Source organism: Lutra lutra, chromosome 13 (genome assembly GCF_902655055.1).
Source record: "Lutra lutra chromosome 13, mLutLut1.2, whole genome shotgun sequence".
Taxonomy (NCBI): domain Eukaryota; kingdom Metazoa; phylum Chordata; class Mammalia; order Carnivora; family Mustelidae; genus Lutra; species Lutra lutra.
The window spans coordinates 95,185,299-95,206,871 of record NC_062290.1 but is presented as its reverse complement, the minus strand read 5'-3'; the positions used below and the strand labels follow the sequence as shown (position 1 = coordinate 95,206,871).

Genomic DNA, 21,573 nt, shown 5'->3' with positions numbered 1-21,573 from the left:
TGGAAAATCCGAACAGACAGATTACCAGCAAGGAAATTGAATCAGTCATCAAAAACATCCCAGCAGACAGAAATCCGAGATCAGATGGCTTTACTGGTGAACTCAACCAAACATGTAAAGAACAATCAATACCAATCTTTCTCAAACCCTTTCAAAAATGGGGGGGGGGGGCGACTCTTACATTTTATGAGACCCTCATCACCCTGACACGAAAACCAGGTGAGGATACCACCAAAGAAACTCAAAACAACGAAAACAATATCCCTGATGAACATAGATGCAAAAATCCTCAACGAAATTTTAACAACCCAAATCCAACAGTACATTAAAAAAGATCATACGCTGTGTTGGAGTGTGATTTATTTCAGAGACGCAGGATGGTTCAGCATCCCCAAATCAGCCCATTTGACATACCACGTCAATAAAACAAGGAACAAAAGCCACATGTCCATCTCAATAGATGCATAAAAAGGGTTGGAAAAAGTTTAACATCCACCGAAGATAAAAATTCACTAAAGGAGGGATAGAGAGGATCCACCTTGACGTAACAAAGGTCGTGCGTGACAAGCCCCCACCAGCTTCACACTGGGGAAAAGCTGAAAGCTTTCCTCTAAGAGCAGGAATAAGACAAGAATGTCTACTGTTCCACTCAGTTCAACATAGAATTGGGAATCTTAACAAGAGCAATTAGGCAAGAAAAAGAAATAAAAGACTTCCAAATTGGAAAAGGAGAAGTAAAACTATCACTATTTGCAGAGGGCATGATATGTACAGAAAACCTTAAAGACTTCATTAAAAAAAAAACAGAACTAGAACAAATTCAGTAAACTTGTAGGATACAAAATCAAAATCAACCCACAAAACTCTGTTGCTTTTCTTTACACTAATAATGAACCATCCAAGAAATTAAGAAAACAATCCCAATTACAATTACATCCAAAAGAATAAGGGGTGTCTGGCTGGTTCAGTCGGTGGAGCATGGGACTCTTGTCAAGGTTGTAGGTTTGAGCCCCATACTGGGTGTAGAGATGACTTAAAAATAAACTCCTGGGGGGCGCCTGGGTGGCTCAGTGGGTTAAGCCGCTGCCTTCGGCTCAGGTCATGATCTCAGGGTCCTGGGATCGAGCCCCGCATCTGGCTCTCTGCTCGGCAGGGAGCCTGCTTCCTCCTCTCTCTCTGCCTGCCTCTCTGCCTACTTGTGATCTCTCTGTCAAATAAATAAATAAATAAATCTTTTAAAAAATAAATAAATAAATAAATAAACTCCTGGGGTGCCTGGGTGGCTCAGTGGGTTAAGCCTCTGCCTTTCGGCTCAGGTCATGATCCCAGGGTCCTGGGATCAAGCTCCGAATTGGGCTCCTTTCTCAGCGGGGAGCCTGCTTCTCTCTCTGCCTCTGCCTTCCACTCTGCGTGCTTGTGCTCTCTCTCTCTCTGTCTGACAAATGGATAAACAAATCTTAAAAAAAAAAAAAATGCAGCAGCAAAGAGAAATGCAGGCCAAACAGAAAAATTCTGAAAAACAGTAATTTTAATTTTTTCTTTTTTTTTAAGTAGGCCACAGGCCTAGTGTGGAGCCCAGCGTGGGGCTTGAACTCCCCACCCTGAGACTAAGACCTGAGTCCAGATCAAGAGTCAAACACTGGGCGCCTGTGTGGCTCAGTAGGTTAAGCATCTGCTTTCAGCCCAGATCATGATCTCAGGGTCCGGGGATCGAGCCCCACACTGGGCTCCCTGTTCAGCAGGGTGTCTGCTTCATCCTGGCCCTAGGCCCCTCCTCCCTGCTTGTGTTCCTTCTCAAATAAATAAGTAAAATCTTTTTTTTTTTTATTTGACAGACAGAAATCACAAGTAGGCAGAGAGGCAGGCAGAGAGAGAGGAAAGCAGGCTCCCCTCTGAGCAGAGAGCCCGACGCGAGGCTCGATCCCAGGACCCCGGGATCATGACCCGAGCCGAAGGCAGAGGCTTCAACCCACTGAGCCACCCAGGCACCCCTAAATAAATAAAATCTTAAAAAAAAAAGTCAGATGCTTAACCGACTGAAGCATCCAGGTACCCCATAAATTCGGGGTGGGTTTTTTTGAGTTTTAACTATTTTAGGGGCAACTGGGTGGCTCAGTTGTTAAGTGTCTGCCTTAGGCTCAGGTCATGATCCTGGGGTCCTGGGATCGAGTCCCACATCAGGCTCCCTGCTCAGTGGGAAGCCTGCTTCTCCCTCCCCCTCTGGCCCTCCCCCGCCTCCTCCTCTGCTCTCTTTCTCTCCCTCTCTCTCAAATGAATGAGAGTTTAAAAATAGATAGATAAATAGATAGATAAAATCTTTGAAAAAAAATAATAAAGTACCTAGGGATAAATTTAACCAAAAAGATGAAAGACCCGCGTATTGAAAACTCAAGATCTTAATAACAGAAGTTGAGGAAGACACAAATAAAAGATATTTCATGGCCATGGTTTAGACGAATTAATATTGTTAAAATGTCCATACTGCCCAAGACAATCCACAGATTCAATGCAATCCTTATCAAAATTCCAATGGTATTTTTCACAGAAATAAAACAGTCCTAAAATTTGTATGGAACCACAGAAGATCATGAAAAGCCAAAGCAATCTTGAGAAGGAATGAAGCTGGAGGCATTGTGCTCCTTGATTTCAGACTATTTTACAAAGTTAGAGTAATTAAAACATTATGGCACTGGCACAAAAACAGATACATAGATGAACAGAACAGAACAGAGAGCCCAGACAATCCCATGCATGTATGGTCAATTAATTTACTACTGAGAGGGCGAGGCCGTCTCTTCTGTAAACGGTGTCGGGAAAACTGGACACTGCCCTACACCACACACAAAGAACACTCGAAATGGATTACAGTCTTGAGTGTAAGATCCGAAACCATGAAACTCCTAGGAGAAGCTCCTTGACATCTGTCTTGGTGATGATTGTTTGAACCTGATACCAAAAGGAAAAGCGACATAAGCAAAAATAAACAAGTGGGACGACATCAAACGGAAAGTCTGCACAGCAAAGGAAACGATCCATGGGATGGAAAGACCACCTGCGGAATGAGGGGGCCTAATTGCAAATCCCGCGTCCGCGAGGGTCTGGCGCCCAGAGCTCACAAGCTTGACAGTAGAAAGACAGGGAAGCTGATCCCAACACAGGTGGAGGACCGGGACAGACAGACACTTGGCCCATGGTGAGAACAGCTAAAATGAACAAGTCAGGAAACGGGCAGGTGTTGCCGAGGGTGTGGAGAAAGGGGAGCTCTTGTGCACAGTTGGTGGGAATGCAAGCTGGTGTAGCCGCTCTAGAAAAGAGTCTGGAGGTCCTCAGGAAGTTAAAAATAGAGCTGCCCTAGAAGCCACAATTGTACTGGGTATTTATCTGAAGAAGATAAAAATACTGATTCGGAAAGATATATGCCCCCCTCATTGCAACGTTACTCACAACAGCCATGATACGGAAGCAGTTTGTGTCCACCGATGAATGAAGGGGCATAGAAAAATGTGGTGGGTGTGTGTGTGTGTGAGAGAGAGAGAGAGAGATGGAGTATTACTCAGCCACAAAAAGAACGAAATCTTGCTGTTTGCAATGCTGTGGACGGCTGCAGAGGGCATCACGCTCAGGGACATAAGCAGAGAAGGACAGACGCCATGTGGTTTGTCCTGTGCGGAGGCGGGTTCCAACAACAGCAACAACAGAGCCAAACACGTGGGTGCGGAAAACGGGTTAGGGGCTGCAAAAGGTGGGGATAGAGAGTGGGAGAAATGGGTAAACTGTCTTGTTTTGCTTAAATAAGTTGATTTAAAGCACACGTGTACTAGATCACTGTTTTGAAAACTAGGAATTCTGGCAAAGAGAATGTTTCAAAGACCTAAATCCTAAATAAATGGAGAGAAGAGAATTGTGTTCATGGACTAGAATGCTGAAACTTGTGATGTCAGTCCTCCCCAAAATGATCAGAGATTTCAGGAGAATGTTTTGTAGCTGGATAGGGGCCGACACAGAGGATCAGAAGGTCTGAAATAACTTTTATCAAGAACAAAGCAGGGGTGGGGCGCCTGGGTGGCTCAGTGGGTTAAGCCTCTGCCTTCCGCTCAGGTCATGATCCCAGGGTCCTGAGATCGAGGCCCGCATCGGGCTCTCTGCTCAGCGGGGAGCCTGCTTCCCCTCTCTCTCTGCCTGCCTCTCTGCCTCCTTGCGATCTCTCTCTGTCAAATAGATAAATAAAATCTTTAAAAAAAAAAAAAAAAAGAACAAAGCAGGGGTACCTGGGTGACTCAGTGGGTTAGGCCTCTGCCTTTGGCTCAGGTCACGGTCTCAGGGTCCTGGGATCGAGCCCGAGTCGGGCTCTCTGCTCAGCGGGGAGCCTGCTTCCCCACCCCCCATCTCTGCCTGCCCCGCTGCCTGCCTCTCTGCCCACTTGTGATCCCTTTTTCTGTGTCAGATAAATAAATGAAATCTTAAAAAACAAACAAACAAAACGGGGGTGTGGGGGGGCTCTGGGTGCACAGCAGCAAGGCCCACATGGGCAGCAATGGTCAGCACGGACGCAGTGGGAGGTGGACGCAGCAAGGATCCAGAAACAGGCCCACACGGGGGACCACCGTGCCAAGGTGCACGAGAGTTCAGCGAAGGTGGCAGCGATGGGACGTGAGCCTTGACCTAAGCCGTGCGTCTCCCATGAAGATTAGACGCACTGTAGCTCTAAACGCACATCATGGGACCAAAAGCTTTCAGGAAAAAGAAATCGTCAAGGCCTGGTGTTAGGTGAGAAGGTCCCAGCAATGACGTGAAAGGAGCCGTCCGCCGGAGAATACATCTATAAACCAAATTTCATCAGGAATTCAAAATTTTGCTCTGTGAGATGCACTGTTAACAAAATGAAGAGACCAGCTACAGACCCAGAGAAAAAATTTGCAAACACATACACGACAGGGGGTTAGGTCCAGAACACGTAAAGCACTCGTGGGTTCTAAATGTGGTGTCTCTCCCGACTGGATGGGGCCCAAACGTGGGGCCGCCCACCGGGGTGGAAGCCGGTGGAGCAGGAGGCGCACGAGTCCTCCTGACCCCGTGGCAAGTGAGGCCGTCCGCCCCGCGGCCGCAGTGAGGGCTGTCTTGAAAGAGGGAGGGCCGGGAGGTCTAGCCGCACACAGAATTTTCCTGTGTTTGGTAACGGTGCCTGGTTGTGAGCAGCCCATTGGGCAGTTTGGCCCACGGATATTTTGAGGGGGGGGGGTCTCCTGATGGGCTTGGCTGTGCTCAGCCAGGGGCTGCTCAAGCCTGTCGGCCTGGACGCTGCCTCTACAGGACACCCTGAACTTAACACGAAGAACTCAAACAACCCGATTTTAACATGGGCAGAATGTGATGCTTCATCAGGGAGGATATATGTGAGCAAATCAGCGGTGGGAAGATGTCCAGCACCCGGGCCATGGGTGCAAGTTAAAACCATAATGAAGGGGCGCCTGGGTGGCTCAGTGGGTTGAGCCGCTGCCTTCGGCTCAGGTCATGATCCCAGGTCCTGGGTTCGAGCCCCGCATCGGGCTTTCTGCTCAGCAGGGAGCCTGCTTCCTCCTCTCTCTCTGCCTGCCTCTCTGCCTACTTGTGATTTCTCTCTGTCAAATAAATAAATAAAATCTTTAAAAAAAAAAAAAACCATAATGAAGTTTCACTGTGCACCCATCGATCGGCCAAAATTAGAAACCGTAACATCAAATGCCGGGGAGGGTGCAGGGAAGCGGGACGTCACTCCAGTAACTGGAAGTTTCAAACCCAGTGAGACATGACCTGGGCACACGCTCAGCGGTCTGTCCCCGGGTGAGACGCAGGCGCCGAGTTTCCCGGCCACTCCTTGCAGCCAGATCAGGAAGCCCCAGATGCCTTTGACAGGGGCAGGCCGTGCACACTGAGGCAGGTCTATGTGGATTGACCGGGACTGACATGGGCTGGAGGAGGGACTGGAGGGCTGGCGGTGGCTGCCGGGCCTCATGCATTGGGGAAGCCAGGCTCTCCCCATCCCCGGGGCCTTCTCCCCAGACGGAACGGTGACCAGAGGCCATCGGCAGTGGGGCTGGCAGGGGCAGGGCGTGACCCCAGGGGGCACAGGATGGGTGCCCAGTAATTCTGACTGGTAGTGTTCCTGGGAGTCTATACTTGGGCACAAAAATGGGGCAATTTTATCGTACGCTTGGAACAAGTGAAGACAGCTGCACTCGGGAGCCACACCTCACTGTCCTGCCTCCTCCAGCCTTTGCTCTAGCCAAGCCCTGGGTCACCAGACTCCGAACTGCCGGGAACCCGCTTCCGGTGGGGAGAGGGCAGGGTTCAAGGGCAAAGTCTGCTTAGCTTTTGGGAGGGTGGGGGCTCTCCTGTGGCTCCACTTGGTGTGGGGGAGGCGCAGAGCGTGACCCTAGGTAGTGGGGGGTGGCTCCCCAGCAGGGGCCTGAGCTCGACACCCGCTGAACCGCTGTTGGCAGTCTGTGAACTGGGAGTGGGCAGGACGGGCTCACAGGGGATCCCTTGCCCAGGCTCCGTCACCTGCCGGGTGAGGTCCAGGTGGAGGTGGGTGGTGACTAGCTGAGGGGGAAGAAAAGGCAGGAAAACACCTGGCAGGCGCCTGAGCGACCGCAGTCCAGCTCTCTCCTTGCTGCAGCCGGCTGTCCGGCAGCCCAGGTGAGGGGCCGCTCTTAGTCTGGGGGTGCTGTCCTGGTCAGGGAGAGGCTGTCCTGGTCAGGGAGAGGCTGTCCTGGTCAGGGAGGGGCTGTCCTGGCCAGGGAGGGGCTGTCCTGGTCTGGGGGGTGCTGACCAGTCCTGAAAGGGGTGTTCTAACCATGGAGAGTGTGCCCACCCTCCTTGACCACCCACTGGGGGCCCAGGCTGGGGGTCTCACAGTACTATATTCCTTGGAGATGGGGTTATGAGGTGGGGTTCCAGTGTCCTGAGCCCTGCCATGCCCTGGGTGCTGGTTGGGGGCACAGGCTGGGCCCCCTCAGGGCTGGACTGACTGGCTCAGACCAGTCACCAACCCTCTGAGTCGCTGCCTCCCAGCCTCGGAGTGGGGCCCGAGCCCCACAGCCCGTCCCAGAGCGCGTGTGTGTTTGTGAGGCTGCCGGCGGGCTGCGGGGTGCGGGGTGCGGTCTCCCGTGGGCTGCAGCGCGGAGGCTCCGGACTGTTGCAGGTGTGGCCCTGTTCGGGGACGTCTGGGGCCTGGAGCAGGCCCCACGGGGACCCTGCGTGGCCCGCATTTGCAGCTCTGCCTCGGCCTGCTGCCCAGAGCCTGTCTGGAGCCAGCATAAAATCAGATTAGAGAAAGAGGTTGGGTTTTCAAACAGAAACTGGTGTCTTTGTTAAGAACCCCCTGACCTCAAGGTCCTTTTTCATCAAGAAAATGTGCTTCTCGGGGCCCCACCGACCTCACTCACTAGACCCCACGTGAGGCGGCCTAGCAGGAAGCATCCATCCAGCTGGTCACCTGTCCCCACGGCTCAGGCCTGCCCTCGGTGCTCCCAGAGGGAACACGGTGCCCTGGGCCGCAGAGCAGGCGGCAGGCCGGCGGCCAAGGGAGGGTCCTGGGTTCCCCGACTTCAGTCTGGAACTGACCTGCTAGGCGGGGGCTCCTTTCCCTGGGAGGGCGGGGGGAGCAGGGCTGCCGGGAGAAGGTGGTGGGGCGTAGCTGCGCCGGTCCCCGATGCAGCATGGGGACGGGGCTCTTCTGGGCCCTGTCGCCGCTAGCTGTGTGTGTCTCGGGCTAGCCCTGCTGCCTTCCTGGGCCCCGGCCCCTCTGCAGCCCACGGTCCCCTGGGCAGGCCTGGCTCCTAGCGTGTGGTCTGCGGCCTTGCCCCCTGACCCAGCAGGGTGTTCAGTGTCCCAGCGAGGACTGGGCGCCTCTCCAGGTGGCCGTGTCTGCAACCATGGAGTCTGGGTGCCCCCTGCTGCCCCCCTGCAGGTGCCAGCCCCTCATGGGGCTGACCTGGAAGAAGCGGGTCCTGGCGGCCCTGCTGGGGGCCGCGGTGGCCTCAGGCCTCACCACGCTCATTCTCATCCTGGTGGAGGCCACCAGCGTCCTCCTGCCTGCAGACACCAAGGTAGGAGCCAGGCCCTGAGCAGGGGGAGGTGGGGCTGGGTGGATGCCAGCTGGTCCACACCCTCCTGACCTTGCTGTCACCCTCAGTTTGGGGTCGTGTTTGACGCCGGGTCCTCCCACACGTCCCTCTTTGTGTACCAGTGGCCGGCAGACAAGGAGAATAACACAGGTGTGGTCAGCCAGGCCCTGGCCTGCCAGGTGAAAGGTTAGTAGGCAGCTAGGTCAGCGGTGGGAGGGCTGGACTCCAAGCTAGGTCAGCGGTGGGAGGGCTGGGCAGGAGTCCCCGCCAGGGGCGGCTATGGGGGTGGCATGGCTGGAGTGAGGTGGGAGCAACACTTAAACCCTTAGCATATCAGCCAATCGGCCTAAAGGAAACGCGGCTCAGAGAGGTTGAATGACTTACCCCAGGTGGCCCAGCTGACCAAGGAGGTCCTGGACCAGGGTCTGCGTGTGCCTGCAGAGAACGGGCGCAGCGCCTGCACAGCCCTTGCTGCCTCTTCCATCTTCAGGAGGCTCCGGGCATTCCCGGGTCGCGGTCCCATCACCCCAACCTCTCGCTCCAGTGCCGCGCAGCCTTCTTCCTCAAGTGCCTCAACGCCTCCTCTCCTCTCTCACGAAGGACCGGGGCCATCGAATTTAGGGCCCACCCGGGGAATCCAGGTTGAGCTCATCTCAAGATCCTTAATTACATCTGCAGAGATCTGTTTTCCAAATAAGATCCCGCTCAAAGGTCCCAGTGGCGAGGGCGTGCTCGTATCTCCTGGGGGGACACAGTCCACGGCACTGCGGGCCCTCCCAGCCCAGCCGGCCCTCAGGCCTGGAGCCGCGTCCTGCGATGCTGTGTTTCAGGGCCTGGAATCTCCTCCTACGCCTCGGATCCCACCCAGGCTGGCGAGAGCCTGGAGGACTGCCTGGAGGAGGCAGTGGCACTGGTCCCAGAGGCTCGGCGTCGGGAAACGCCCCTGTTCCTTGGGGCCACAGCCGGCATGAGGCTGCTCAGGTGAGGTGGGCTGGCTGGGGGCATGTCCAGGAGGAGCAGCTGGGAGAACGGCGGTGTGGACACCTTGGGCCGGTGGGCTGCGGGTATCCCACCAGCTTTGGCAACCGGCCCTTTCTGCCCAGCCAGAAGAACAGCTCCCAGGTGGGAGACATCCTCGCGGCGATCAGTCGGGTCCTGGGCCGGTCTCCCCTGGACTTCTGGGGTGCTGAGCTCCTGGCTGGGCGGGATGAAGGTGCCTTAGGTTGGATTACCATCAACTACGTCCTGGGCGTGCTGGTCAAGGTGCCACGGGCAGCCTGCGGTGGGGGCTGGGTGACGAGGGGCTGGGGGTCCATGAGGCTGGTTTCAGGACTCAGTGCTACCTGTCTGTCCTCAGTATTCCTTCTCTGGAGAATGGATCCGGCCTCTGGAGGGGCCCCTGGTGGGCGCCCTGGACATGGGTGGGGCCTCCACCCAGATAACCTTTGTGCCCGGAGGCCCTATACTGGACAAGAGCACCCAGGCCACCTTCCGCCTCTACGGCTCTGAGCACAGCGTCTACACCCACAGCTACCTCTGTTTCGGGCGTGATCAGATGCTGACCAGGCTCCTGGCTCAGCTGCTGCAGGTCAGCTGGGCCCCAGAGGAGGGAGAGGGGCGGTGAGATGCCTGTGGCCCTGGGCTGGGCTCAAGGCCCCCTCCCTGTCCTCCCGCAGAGCAGTCCCGGCCCCCTGATCCGCCATCCGTGCTACCACAGTGGCTACTGGGCCACACTGTCCCCAGCGACCCTGTATGAGTCACCCTGTGTCCACACCACACCCCCACCAGGCCTGGCCTGGAACCTCACTGTGGAGGGAACAGGGAACCCCGGGGCCTGCGTCTCTGCCATCCGGGGCCTCTTCAACTTCTCCAGCTGCGAGGGCCGAGGACACTGTGCCTTCAATGGGGTCTATCAGCCCCCCGTGCGGGGCCAGTTCTACGTGAGTGGGAGCCCTCTACACTGTCCTCCCCGGGCTCCCAGCCCCCTGCCGGAGCCCCAGGGGCCTGATGCCAGGCAGGCCCAGGGCGAGCCCTGGATGGGTGGGGGACTCTGGGTCCCCAGGTGCGGGGGGTGCGGAGACTTTGCCTGGTTGGTGCTGGGGCTCCTCTGACCCTGGCCAACCCGGCGCTGCCCCGGGACAGGCACACCCAGCTTCCTTCCTCACGCCCAGGCCTTCTCCAACTTCTACTACACCTTCCACTTCCTGAATGTCACCTCCAAGCAGCCGCTGGCCACCGTCAACGCCACTGTCTGGGAGTTCTGCCAGAGGCCCTGGAAGCAGGTGGGTGGGTCCTGGGACCACCTGTCCCCACCAGCACCACCCAGCACTCCGGGCTGCCGCTGCCCCAGGCACCGACCTCTGCAGGCAGGGCCTCGGCAGGACCGCACCCCGCAGGGTGGGGCCAGCAGGGCTTGGGGGATGCCGAGGGAAGGGAAAACCCAGGCAGGGGACCCAGGGCCCCATCCTTGGGTGGGACCTGCCTCTGGTGGGCCGGGAGAGGGGGCGTCACCTGGCTCCTTGCCTGCCGGGCCCCCAGGTAGAGGCAGGCTCGCCCGGGCAGGACCACTGGCTTCGTGACTACTGTGCCTCAGGCCTGTACATACTCACACTGCTGCTCGAGGGCTATGGGTTCAGTGAGGACACCTGGTCCAGCATTGAGTTCCGGAAGCAGGTGACCACCTCCCGGGGTGAAGCCATCCGACGCAGGGCAACGGGGGCGGTTGGGGACTCTGGGGCAGTGGCCACAGCCCTGACCGGCCTGCCTGTCCCACAGGTGGGCGGCACAGATATCGGCTGGACGCTGGGCTACATGCTGAACCTGACCAGCATGATCCCAGCCGAGCTGCCCGCCCGCTGGCAGGCAGAGAGCTACGGCGTGTGGGCGGCTGGAGTCGTCTTCGCCGTGCTGACTGTCGTGGCTACCCTTGGGGCCGCCGCCGTCCACCTCCTCTGGCCCCGGGGCTGAGCTGGGCTGCCCCCTGGCACTGGTGGGGCGCGAGGGTGGGGGGCTGCCCCAGCCTGGACGGCTGCACGGGCCAGAGCCTTCCTGTGAGCCCTGCGGGGTCTCCCTGTGTCATGGGCTCTGGCCCCGTGGTCAGATGGCCCCACCCAGCCCTCAGGGTCACTCTGGCCAAGCGGGCTGTATTGTGGCCTCCCCATCCTGGCCCCCCGGGTTCCCTTCTCCACCGCGCTTCCCAGGACAGCAGGTGACTTCCTGCACAAACACTGGGACACAGGGTCCTGCAGCACTCAGGGCTGTGCGATCCGTGGTGTTGTGGGACATGAGGCCGCTCAAGCCCGGAAGGGGGAGTGACTGCGGGAATAAGAAAGGCTCTGGCTCCCTGGGAGAGGCCGGCCATGGGGGGTCTAGGAGCGGCAGAGCTGGCGGGACCCCTGCTGTTTCCCGGCCCGAGGGACAGTCTCCGGGCTCCGTGGCTTCTCCTGGAGTGGCAGCCCCTTCCCTACCCTGGAACCCTTTGTCAACCAGCCCAGTGGACAAGCCCAGATTACAGACCACACCTTCGTGGGGCGGGGGAAACCGCTTTATTAAAACCCTCCTGGCCCCGGCACGGCTGATTTCTTCACTGGGGCTCCACACGGGATGTCGGGCTCCTCACACGTCCTGTCCAGCTGGGACCACAAAGCACTTGGGGAAGATTCCGACGCGGCCGTCACAGTGACCCTCCAGCCAGGCCTGGTCCACTGTGTGTGAGAGGGTCAGGGTCCCTCAGAGTGCGTCAGGCAGTGTGAGCTCATGCGATCTCCTCGTGCCCCAGCGGCCCACTGACCTTCACACAGCACGTCCACGACGTCCCCCCGCTGCAGGGCCAGGTCCTCGGGCCCCTGGGGAAAGTAGCTGTGCTGGGCCACCACCTGGTAGAGGGCAGCTCGGCCGCCTGCTCCCTGTGGCTGGAGGAGGGGGCACAGGGTGGGCAGGGCTAGAGAAGGGCCTTGGGGTCCCTCGTGCCACCCCCCGGCCACCCACGCCCTCCCGAAGCTCACCCGGCACTGAAGCTGCAGGGCCCCAGCGCCGGCCACCGAGTCCCTCCAGGCCCTCTGCAGCACCTCCTCCCCAGGGAGGGGGACCCAGCGCCCCTTGTTGCTGGGGTCTTGGTAACTGCAAAGAGACTCCTCAGAGTGGCATCGAGTGGGCGGGGCGTGCTCCTGGTGGGCGCTGATCTCTGACGTCTGCAGGGCCGCCCCTGGCCTGCCTGCTCACCTGAGCTGCTCACCTGAGCTGCGCACGCTGGGCCTGGTGACCGAGGGCTTGGCTCAGCAGGCCCCGCAGGCTGGCCAGGTCCACTCCTCTCGGGACCCTCAGGGCCAGGGTGAAGGCACACTGCACAGTGACGGTCACTAAGGACGCAGGTTCCTCCATGGCCGCTCCCTGGGGCAGAGCAGCAAGGCAGTGGTCGGTCATGAAGCCCCAGCTCTGCATGCCCAGGGACCGGCTGGGGTGGCCTTTGAGCCACGAGGGTGGGAGGGGCTAGGGTCCCCAGGGCCTAGTCTCTGGGCCCCAAATCCCTGAAAAGTGGGGGTGACATGAAGGCCTGTTCCTCTCACCCCAGCACCCAAGGGATCCTCTGAAAGGCGGGGTTCCGGTCCCCCGGCCACCGGCAGCCCTGTGGAGGATGACAGAGCAGGGGCTCAGGTGGCCCACACCCTGGCTGGGAGGCCCAAGGTAGCCAGCTGCCTCCCTCGGGGGCGAAGAGGCTGCTCCCAGCTCCCCAGACGCCTGCCCAGGACTCCCACCACCACGGCCTCTGCCCACCACCTGCAGCTCAGGGGGTCCTTACATGGAGGAACCTGTCTGCCGACTTGCTCCACACGGGGCCTCTGCAGGAAAAGCCACAGGCTGGGAGTGGGGGCCAGGGGTGCAGGCCCCTGAGGTCCGGGCAGCTTTCCCCGGCCTGGGGCTTGCTGCAGCAGACCCAATGGTGAGGTGTGTGGCCGGGGAGTCAGCTGGTCAGCAGGAAGCCGTAGGTACAAGCTGGATGGGGGTGTGTTCAGGGCAGGAACCAGGTCCCTACAGGCCTGGAGCCCATACTGCCCGGTGGGGGTGTCCTCCCAGCACTATGGCCCCTGCACCCCCCACACACACCAGGCCTGGGCTCACTCACCCACCCACCCACTCACTCACCTGTGCCCCCCGTCCAGAGCTGACCTCTGTCTCTGACTCAGGAGGCATCCTGGGACTGCAGGGTCTGACCGTTCTGCACGGGCCTGAGCCTCTGGCCCTGGGGGGCAGGGGGAGCCCTCATTGTCAGGACTGGCCCAGCTTGTGCTTGTTCCCCCCAACACAGCCTGAGAGGAACCCCAAGTGTGGATATGAGGGGCCATGGCCCTGGGTGGGGGCCTGCTCGATGTCCCCACACCCTGTGTGACATTGAGCTGGGATGGCTCTACCTGGGAGGGTCCAGTTTGGCAATGCCGGCCCACAACCCAGCAGCACCCTCCTCGAGCCCCTCGGTTCTGAGCCTCAGTGGTGTGTGGGGTCGTGGCGACCTGACGTCTCAACTCCCCTCTGGTGTCCACCGAGGCCTGAGTGGTGGTTCTGTGGGAAGGGGGCACAGGGCTCTTCGTCCTGCAGCAGGACAGGCTCCGGACAGACTAAACCCAGGGCCTCTGGACAGAGGGGGTGCGGGGAGGGCTGAGAGAGGCTCTTCCCTGGCCTCAGGGGCCACGATGCAGGCCTTACTCCTGCCCCAACCAGAGAAACACGCATGAGGAGATGAGACCCACTCCTTCCTACCGTGGGGCGGTTCCAGGTCTGCCTTCGCCGTCCACACCCCGAACCTGTGGGCACAGAACAGCACGCTCTCTCAGGAGGCAGGTCCCCAGGGGCAGCGCCAGGGCAGGGAGCCCCAGCACTGCCTTCTCCGGGTGAGACTCTCATACTCAACAGGCCTGCCACTCCCAACTTTAGATCAGAGGGATGTTGGGGAGCCCCTGAGGGCTCAGGGCATCTCCCTCCCTTCACAGGACAAAGGTCTGAAATGCCCAGGCCTGCAAATGACAGGTGAGAAGTCTGGGCTGGCTGGGAGGCGACCCGCCCACCTGGGGCTGCCGAGGCTGGCTGTCCTCATGTTGGTCGTCGGGGATGGCAGAGGAGACCACCTGGTGAGGGATGGCAGAGGGACAGCTGAGCTAGGGGCCCTGCAATGCCCACTCCCAGCCCCTGCTGCCCACACCACACTCCTGAGGGGCCCATCTGCCGGGGACTGGGGGGGCTGCCCACGCCTGACCGAAGGCTGTCAGCCCACCACAGTGGGTGCTGGAAGGCAGAAAAAATGCGTCTCATCAAGAAAAATCCCTGTGCTAACAGCTTTAAAAATTTTTTTGAAGATTTTATTTGTGTATTTCTTGGAGAGAAAGAGAAAGCGTGCACATAAACACAAGCAAGAGCAGAGGCAGAGGGAGAAGCAGGCTCCCTGCTGGGCAAGGAGCCCGGTGCGGGACTCGATTCAGGACCCTGGGATCCCGACTCAAGCAGAAGGCAGCCGCGTAACCGACTGAGCCATCCACGCGCCTCTTAACTTATTTTTAATACAACTTTTTAAATGTCTTTACTTCTTAGAAATTTGTACTGTGACGAAAAAACTCTAAACTCACAGATGCACGAAGCTCGGAGCCGCCCGGCCCCTGCCAGCGATGTCTGCAGGGCCCACGTGTCTGGGGCACAAGACCTCACCAGCCCTGTACCTGGTCACACCAGCATGTGGCCCTTGGTGACCTCGGTGGGTGCTGAGGCTAACTCAAGGGCCACCAGCTTGGAACCCAGGTGAATTTTCCTTTGTGAGCCCTGGAGTCACTTCCTTGAACCCCAGCCCTACTCCCCAGTGTTCTGTGATTTTGGTGGTGCTGCCTGGCCCTGGCCAGCCGACCTCGGCCCTCACTGGGATCTCACTCTCTGGAGCACAGATGCAGGGAGACAAAGAGACAGAAAAGCACAGGGAGAAACTGAGGCCAGAAGAGTGTGGCTGAGGTGGAGCCGGGGGGGGGGGGGGAGCACTGCCGAAAAGCCATGAGCTCCCTTATCTGCAGCCAGCCTCTGCTGGGGGCTCTGCCTCCCGGTTCCGAGAGCCCAGGATCTGTGAGCTCCACTTGGAGACACGGCTCCTGACCCAGGAAGCTCAGGCACTCTGCCGTTTGGGGGGTGGCCCCGGGCCCACTCTCCTCCCACCCACCGAAGCCCTTGTAACAACACAGACCACACCGCATGTGCCCCTGTGAGCTCAGCGCCTGCTGGCTGCTGCTGGCCCCAAGCTCCTGCCGCAGGAGGTGAGAGGCCGCCCCTTACCTTGGCCTTGCCCAGGAAATCCACTGGTTCCAGATGCTCCAGGTGCCGCCTGTGGGGCTGAAAGACCTCACCCCTGGGGACCTGCTGAGGCTGCAGGGGGACCTGCTTCTGGAGGGGGTCCAGCCAACGGAGACCTGAGCATCTGACCAGGGCTGTGGCCTCAGGGACCCTCCACCTACTTCTCAGGGGACCTGGGAAGTCCTTCCCCAGCCCTCACACCCAGGCACATGGGCCATCTCCCTCTAGAAATTCCTTCATCGCTTGGACTGGGCCTTGGGAGCCTGTGCAGATGGGATCCCGGGACTGTGCGCTACGCGCCCAACAGCGCTCACGGGTGGGGTGGCCTGCTCTCCCCCTGTCCCCCTCACCTGCAGCTGGCCCAGGGCGGCGTGCAGGTCATCGCCGGCCCCCTCCGGCCCCTTCGAGAGGGCTTCCTCTAGGCTGCGGGTGGCCTCAGCCCAGAGTCCCAGCCGGCACTGTGCGGCCCCCACGTTGAAGAGCACCTGGAAAGGAGGTGGGAGATGACAGCCTCACTTAGCTCCCTCCACCGGCCGCACCCCTGGTCCCACCCCTACATCAGCCCTTCAGGCCTCAACCTCCCCCTCTGCCCTCCACCCCTCGCCTGTCTCTGATCCGGATTCCAAACCAGGCCGCGCCCCCAGTCCCACACCAGGTCCCACTGCTGGCTCCGCCCCCAGCCCCACGACCTGGCCCCGCTTCCAGTCTCATCCTGGGCCCATTTCCTGGCCGCGCCCTCATCCCCTCTCCTGGCCCCGCCCCCAACCTTCCTGAACCTCCTTCCAGTCCCGCCCCCGCCCCTCTCCTGGCCCCGCCCCCAACCCTTCCTGAACCTCCTTCCAGTCCCGCCCCCGCCCCGACCCACTCCTGGCCCCGCCCCCAACCCTTCCTGAACCTCCTTCCAGTCCCGCCCCGCCCCGCCCCTCTCCTGGCCCCGCCCCCAACCCTTCCTGAACCTCCTTCCAGTCCCGCCCCGCCCCGCCCCTCTCCTGGCCCCGCCCCCAGCCCACTCTCGGGACCCGTCGCGCCTCAAGCACCGCCCGCACCCGGGGCCCTTGGGGAGGGAGCCCCGGCTGAAGCGGAGGCAGCGCGGCTCGGCGGCTGCAGGCGGCCGTCACGCGGACGCGGGCTCTGCCGGCAGCCTCACTGTCCAGGCCCCCGCTGGAGCGGCTCGTCGCTCTGGCGCTTCTCTGCCCCCTACGTCGGGGGCAGAGGTGCGCGCTCTGCGACCGTCCTCCCGCCCGCCTCACCCCCTTTACGCATCCGGCCTGACCCCTTTTGCGGCCCCTTCCACGGCGTGCGGCCCTGCTCAGTGCCCTGCTCTGGGTGCTGTCCCAGGAGCCCTTTCTCCGTCCTGTCCCCTCCCTCACACCCACGCCAGCGAGAAAAGACGGGCTGGCTTAAGGCCGTCGCCGGCGGGACGCGCTGGGGGCAGAAGCGAAGGTGCCCGGTGCCCCTGGGAGCCGCCCCGGCCCGCTGACCCCTCCGCTGCTGCGGGGACAGCGGGTGCTCGGCCGACTCGGCCTCCGTCAAGAGAAACCAAGCCGCTCTTCCCGCGGCGTCTCTCCCCATGGCCTGCCAGGGGACACCACACTCCCAGAGCCGGGGGCCACCCTCGAGATGCTGTCACACGGCTGGGTGGGGGTCACCGCCGGGCCAGCTCCCCAGGCCCTGCCCTGCACTATTCCGTGCCCCAGGCGGAGCCGGGAACCTGGTGGGCTGAGGACCCCACCCGTGGGGACTTCCCCACGAGTTGTTGGTTGCAGTACAGATGGTTTGGAGAAGGCTCCAAGGCAGCATGTTTCCGGGAGCGCTGGGGGTGTCCTCTTGATCCCCCTCCCTTGGTGTCAGCCACACGGAGAGCCCAGGGTGGGGGCCCACAGGCAAGCCGTGTGTCCTTCTGACCCCACCGGCCTCTCTCGGCTGACTCTGACCCGCCCCAGACCTTTTCCTGGTGGCCTCCCACCTCTTCTGCCCTTAAGCTTCCTTGGTGTGAAAGTGTGGTCAGTAGGGGTAGTGGGGCGTCTCAGGCCAGAGGGAGCATATCAGTCAATATGGCCCCGCCTGTGACAGTAACAAGACAATGGGACCCAGAGGGCGAGGCCTAAAGGGGCACCTGGGCCTTCTGCCCCCAGACAGCACCCCCAGGGCCCCCAGCTGGTTCCCCGCCTTGGAGGCCAGCTCCCTGCACAAGTGTGGCGTGAGCTTACCTCCCAGGCCTTCAGCTTGAACCGCAGGCCCAGCTGCGTGTAGTCGATGGTGGTGTTACCCCTGAGCTGAGCCAGGGCCAGCTGGAAGTCAGTCAGGGCCTCCTGGAACCTACAGGCAGTGGGGGGTGGGGGGAGGGCTCAGTGGCTGTAGGGAAAGGGCGAAGCCCTGCCCCAGCCTGCCCCCCCACCCCCCCACACCCAGCTCCATGGACACCTGCTGGGGGCAGTGGTGGCCACCCAGATCCTAGCACATAGTAGGCACTCAAGTCCCAACCAACCGGTCAAGTTTCCATCAAGAGACGTGACTGTGAGAGGTGGAGAGGGCACCACACCTGAGGTGTGAGGTGACACCAGCTCTGATCCAGCTCTGCCTTCTGGAAACTGACTCCCTGCCTAGAGCCCCTATCCACATCCCAGACCCTCTTCCAGTCCTGGCTGCGTAGAGAGCCCTGAGCACTTCCCTCCTGCTTCTCAGGACTCCCGTTCCCTGCGGGCCTCCCTCTGCAGAGACCTGCTGGAAGCTCCTCAGCCCCCACTGGACTCCCCATCTCCCGCAAGCAGGGACCCCCAGAGTAGGCCTGCTGGGCATGGAGCCATCTGTGGGGCTTATCCTGGGGGCTAGGTGGGGGAGGGGCAAGATGAGCTTGTCCCGCAGAATGTTTCCTTCTCTGGGAAGGACCACAGTGCAAAGAGCCCAGGCAAGCATTGAGGATCCCAACCACCTCTGTGTCCCGGGACACACCCTTCCTGCAGCCCTGCTCTCGGTTTCCCCATCTGCAGAATGGGTGTAATCACACCATCCCTCCTACAGAAAAAAAAAATGGTGAGGAACAGAGGAGGGGATGCCCGTGAAAGCACTCAGAACCTCAGCATAGAGACAAGCCTCCTCATGTGGCCCTGCCTGTGTCCTGCTCCAGCACGAGCACAGTACCTTCTCCAGGCTTCCCTGGGGCTGCAGAGGAGGCGGTTGGCAACAAGAGGTGACCCATGGGGAGAGAGGGGGAGGAGGAGCCTAAGAATGGACTTTGCAGAGAAAAAGGGCCGTCAGAGAAGAAACAAGGCACCCCTGTGCTCACCTCTCCAGCTGGAAGTTGGCCACTCCCCGCTGGAAAAAGCCAACAGCCAGGCAGGCGTCCTTGGTCACTGCTTGGTCAAGTGCCTGGGGACAGAAATGCCCACAGATTGCCAAGGTCTGCAATTCTATCACTCCTGTGTCACAGACACAGTCCAGGCAGATGACCAGTAGCTGGGGGCCAAGGAATTCCATGGGCCCCAGGACAGCCAGCTGCGGATAGAAGTTTCCTGCCCTGGTCCTGGGGCCCCCAGAGCTTGTGCCCGGGCACCTGCATCACCATTCAGTCTCCCTTGGTGCCACCACCAGAATGAGCCTGAGTTCCCGAAGTGCAAAGAGCACAGTGAGGTGTCGTCCCAAAGCAACCTGTCTGCCATGAGGACGAGGGGAAACGGCCACACATTAATAAGTTACCTCTGGGGCACGGATTACGTAAGATTTTTGCCTTTTTAAAATCCTATTTCTGATCATTCATACAGAATGACACACTTCTTATCTATTAGAATCAGAAAATGGGTGCCTGGGGGGTTGAGTTGGTTAAGCATCTGCTTTCGGGTCAGGTCATGATCCTGGGGTCCTGGGATCGAGTCCCGTCAGGCTCAGTGGGGAGTGGGCTTCTCCCTCTTCCTCTGTCTCTCCCCCCCTGCTCATGTTCTCTCTCTATCAAATAAATAAATAAAATCTTTTAAAAAGTATTAGAAGAAGAACACAAAAGTCTTAGTATGTGTGTAAAGTACAGCTTTTCCCTTAACTTCATTCAAATGCAGTCTGTCGGCCATCAGTTAAACAAGGGTAACAGGAGGGGCACCACAGTCTTACAAATCTGGGCAAACGGGTGGGTTCCTGCAGAGCTGGAATTGACCTAAGGTTGAAAGTACACGTGGAGGCACAGATGTGGGGGGGCACTCAGTGCCAGAAAGACCCATTTGTTTACCCTACCACGCAGAGCAGCCAAGTCAAGGTCACGCAGGGTTCTTACCAACAGACTACGGCTCTGGCTAGAGCCCTGCTCACCCTGCCCTGCTCCTCAGAGAGTTTTATTAATCGTAGCTGTTCCACCTGCTTTTAGAAATCTCCATATTTCCGGCTAATGTGCCCATGCTATTACTTAATTTTATTGACTTTGGTCAGTCTTCCCTCTTCTCTTAGGGTCAAGGATTTAATATCATATTCTTCTGCTCACCACCTCTGTCCCCTCTCTAGTTAAATCACAGTTTATAGGGGCACCTGGGTGGCTCAGTGGGTTAAAGCCTCTGCCTTCGGCTCAGGTCATGATCCCAGGGTCCTGGGATTGAGCCCCGAGTGGGGCTCTCTGCTCCGCGGGGAGCCTGTTTCCCCCCGCCCTCTCTGCCTGCCTCTCTGCCTACTTGTGGTCTCTGTCTGTCAAATAAATAAATAAAATCTTAAAAAAAAAAAACTTAAATTGTTACTGAGAATTGTAGATTCATATGCAGACGCAAGAAAGGACAGAGGAGCTCCCTTGTACCCTTTACCCAGTATGCCCCACCCCCACTTCCGTGGTCAGGTTTTGCAAGATGCTGATATTGATGCTCTCCTACAACATCTAATTCTCTTTGCATTTGTGTCATTTTCCAGGTAGCTGCCTGATCATCTCAAACACTGCGGGATCCTGGTTCCTTCTGTTGGAGGCAATTGGGGATTGGGGAGATAAGCCGGGGGCTGCTGCATTTTTGTATGCACCTGGGGAATGTGCATCGCTTTAAAGAACGCGAAGTGTTTGAAGGGAAGAGAGTGGTTCTGTGCTGCCCTCTCAGCAGAGGAGCTGTGTGTTCACGCCCACATGCCCTCTTGAACTCCTGGTTCTGTTTTGGGGAACAGACTGGGAAAAAGGTGAGTACTTAGATCTGGGGTCTGGGTACCAGCCAGAGAGACCACATCTCCTTCCCATTGCAACAGGTGTCTGATGAAGTCCCCGATCTAAACTCTACACCCTGGGAGGCAGGAAGCCCCTTGCAAGCAGGATCCAGCCTCCAGCCGATCTCTAGGTATCAGCACGATGAGCGCTTGAGCCAGCAGCACCCCAGTCCTACCCCGTGACCACAGAGTCTGGCACAGGGTCACCATCTGGAGGAGATGGCGAGGGAGGCCGCCCCCCCATCATGCCCCGAGTTCAGGGTGGGGTCCCCCAACTGCACAGCTCCTACCTGCCTTCGGTGTCCACTGAGGCAGAACACGGTGGAGGGGGGCATCCCCAGATGACCCTCAGGAAGAAGGGACCCGGGGCCCACCCCTGCGGCTGGGTCTATCGCACGGTAAGTAAGGTTTCCCAGAGCCACTCCCTAAAGGGTGGGGTCTCTTCGACCAACCCTGGGGGCTGGGCTGTCGGGCCCCCGGCTCACCCGCAGCGCGGCCTCCGGGTCCCCGGCCAGCAGGTGCACGCAGCCCACGTTGAAGCACATCCTGGCGGGCGGCTCCGGGTCACCCGAGAAGAGGCGGAGGGCGCAGCCCCAGTCCCCGCGCGCCACAGCCTGCACGCCCCGGTGCCAGTCGCGCACCAGGTCTCCCCTAGAGGGCATGGCGGCGCGGACACCGGCCGGACCGTGTCTGCTTCCGGGCCGGAGCGCGGCGGGCGAGGCCGACGGCGGTAGGGGTCCCCTGAGGGGTCCGGCGGGACCACCGGGGGCCGAGAGCCCGGAGGCCCGCGTGGGGATGTGGGCCCCCCGCCCCTCGGAGGCCAGCAAGGGGTCTGGACCGAGGGGGCGCTCGGTTGGAGCGCGTGGACTCCGCGAGCCGCAGGTGTGCCACGCCTCCTGCCGCCCCACGGCGCCCCCTGGCGGCGGAGCGATCCCGCCCCCGAGTCGGCTCCGCCCCGCCCACAGGCCCCGCCCCCACGGCGACCGCCCCC

At 59.6% G+C, this 21,573-nt stretch overlaps 2 protein-coding genes across 16 annotated transcripts; one reads left to right on the top strand and one right to left on the bottom strand.

Moving 5' to 3' along the window:
- Positions 1-6,390: 6,390 nt before the first annotated feature.
- Positions 6,391-11,674, top strand: ENTPD8 (ectonucleoside triphosphate diphosphohydrolase 8). Of its 3 annotated transcripts, none has more exons than XM_047700662.1 (10): positions 6,391-6,675; positions 7,949-8,087; positions 8,174-8,291; positions 8,936-9,086; positions 9,209-9,368; positions 9,463-9,693; positions 9,782-10,045; positions 10,277-10,387; positions 10,644-10,778; positions 10,881-11,674. In XM_047700662.1, the coding sequence occupies exons 2-10, from the start codon at positions 7,962-7,964 to the stop codon at positions 11,070-11,072; spliced, it is 1,488 nt and encodes a 495-aa protein (XP_047556618.1). In that variant the 5' UTR covers positions 6,391-6,675; positions 7,949-7,961; the 3' UTR covers positions 11,073-11,674. The 3 variants fall into 3 exon arrangements, with proteins under 3 accessions (XP_047556618.1, XP_047556617.1, XP_047556616.1); XM_047700661.1 differs by having other exon boundaries at positions 7,857-8,087; XM_047700660.1 differs by lacking the exon at positions 6,391-6,675 and adding an exon at positions 6,698-7,766 and having other exon boundaries at positions 7,803-8,087.
- On the bottom strand, positions 11,632-21,397 carry NOXA1 (NADPH oxidase activator 1). Of its 13 annotated transcripts, none has more exons than XM_047700663.1 (14): positions 21,068-21,397; positions 18,712-18,794; positions 17,636-17,744; positions 15,776-15,910; positions 15,408-15,515; positions 14,165-14,224; positions 13,860-13,903; positions 13,248-13,344; positions 12,904-13,069; positions 12,671-12,729; positions 12,340-12,494; positions 12,110-12,224; positions 11,896-12,016; positions 11,632-11,809 (listed from the first exon to the last, which is right to left on the bottom strand). In XM_047700663.1, the coding sequence occupies exons 1-14, from the start codon at positions 21,242-21,244 to the stop codon at positions 11,721-11,723; spliced, it is 1,518 nt and encodes a 505-aa protein (XP_047556619.1). In that variant the 5' UTR covers positions 21,245-21,397; the 3' UTR covers positions 11,632-11,720. The 13 variants fall into 13 exon arrangements, with proteins under 13 accessions (XP_047556619.1, XP_047556622.1, XP_047556625.1 ...); XM_047700666.1 differs by having other exon boundaries at positions 12,904-13,027; XM_047700669.1 differs by having other exon boundaries at positions 12,904-12,943.
- Between the last annotated feature and the right edge of the window lie 176 nt (positions 21,398-21,573).

Coding starts and splice junctions, on each gene's coding strand:
- ENTPD8 (XM_047700661.1), top strand. CDS start 7,914: ATGGAGTCTGGGTGCCCCCTGCTGCCCCCCTGCAGGTGCCAGCCCCTC. Junction 9,087..9,208: donor GCCGGCATGAGGCTGCTCAG/GTGAGGTGGGCT, acceptor CTTTCTGCCCAG/CCAGAAGAACAGCTCCCAGG. Junction 10,046..10,276: donor CCGTGCGGGGCCAGTTCTAC/GTGAGTGGGAGC, acceptor CCTCACGCCCAG/GCCTTCTCCAACTTCTACTA.
- NOXA1 (XM_047700663.1), bottom strand. CDS start 21,244: ATGCCCTCTAGGGGAGACCTGGTGCGCGACTGGCACCGGGGCGTGCAG. Junction 12,495..12,670: donor AGGATCCCTTGGGTGCTGGG/GTGAGAGGAACA, acceptor GCTCTGCCCCAG/GGAGCGGCCATGGAGGAACC. Junction 12,225..12,339: donor GCCCAGCGTGCGCAGCTCAG/GTGAGCAGCTCA, acceptor GTCTCTTTGCAG/TTACCAAGACCCCAGCAACA.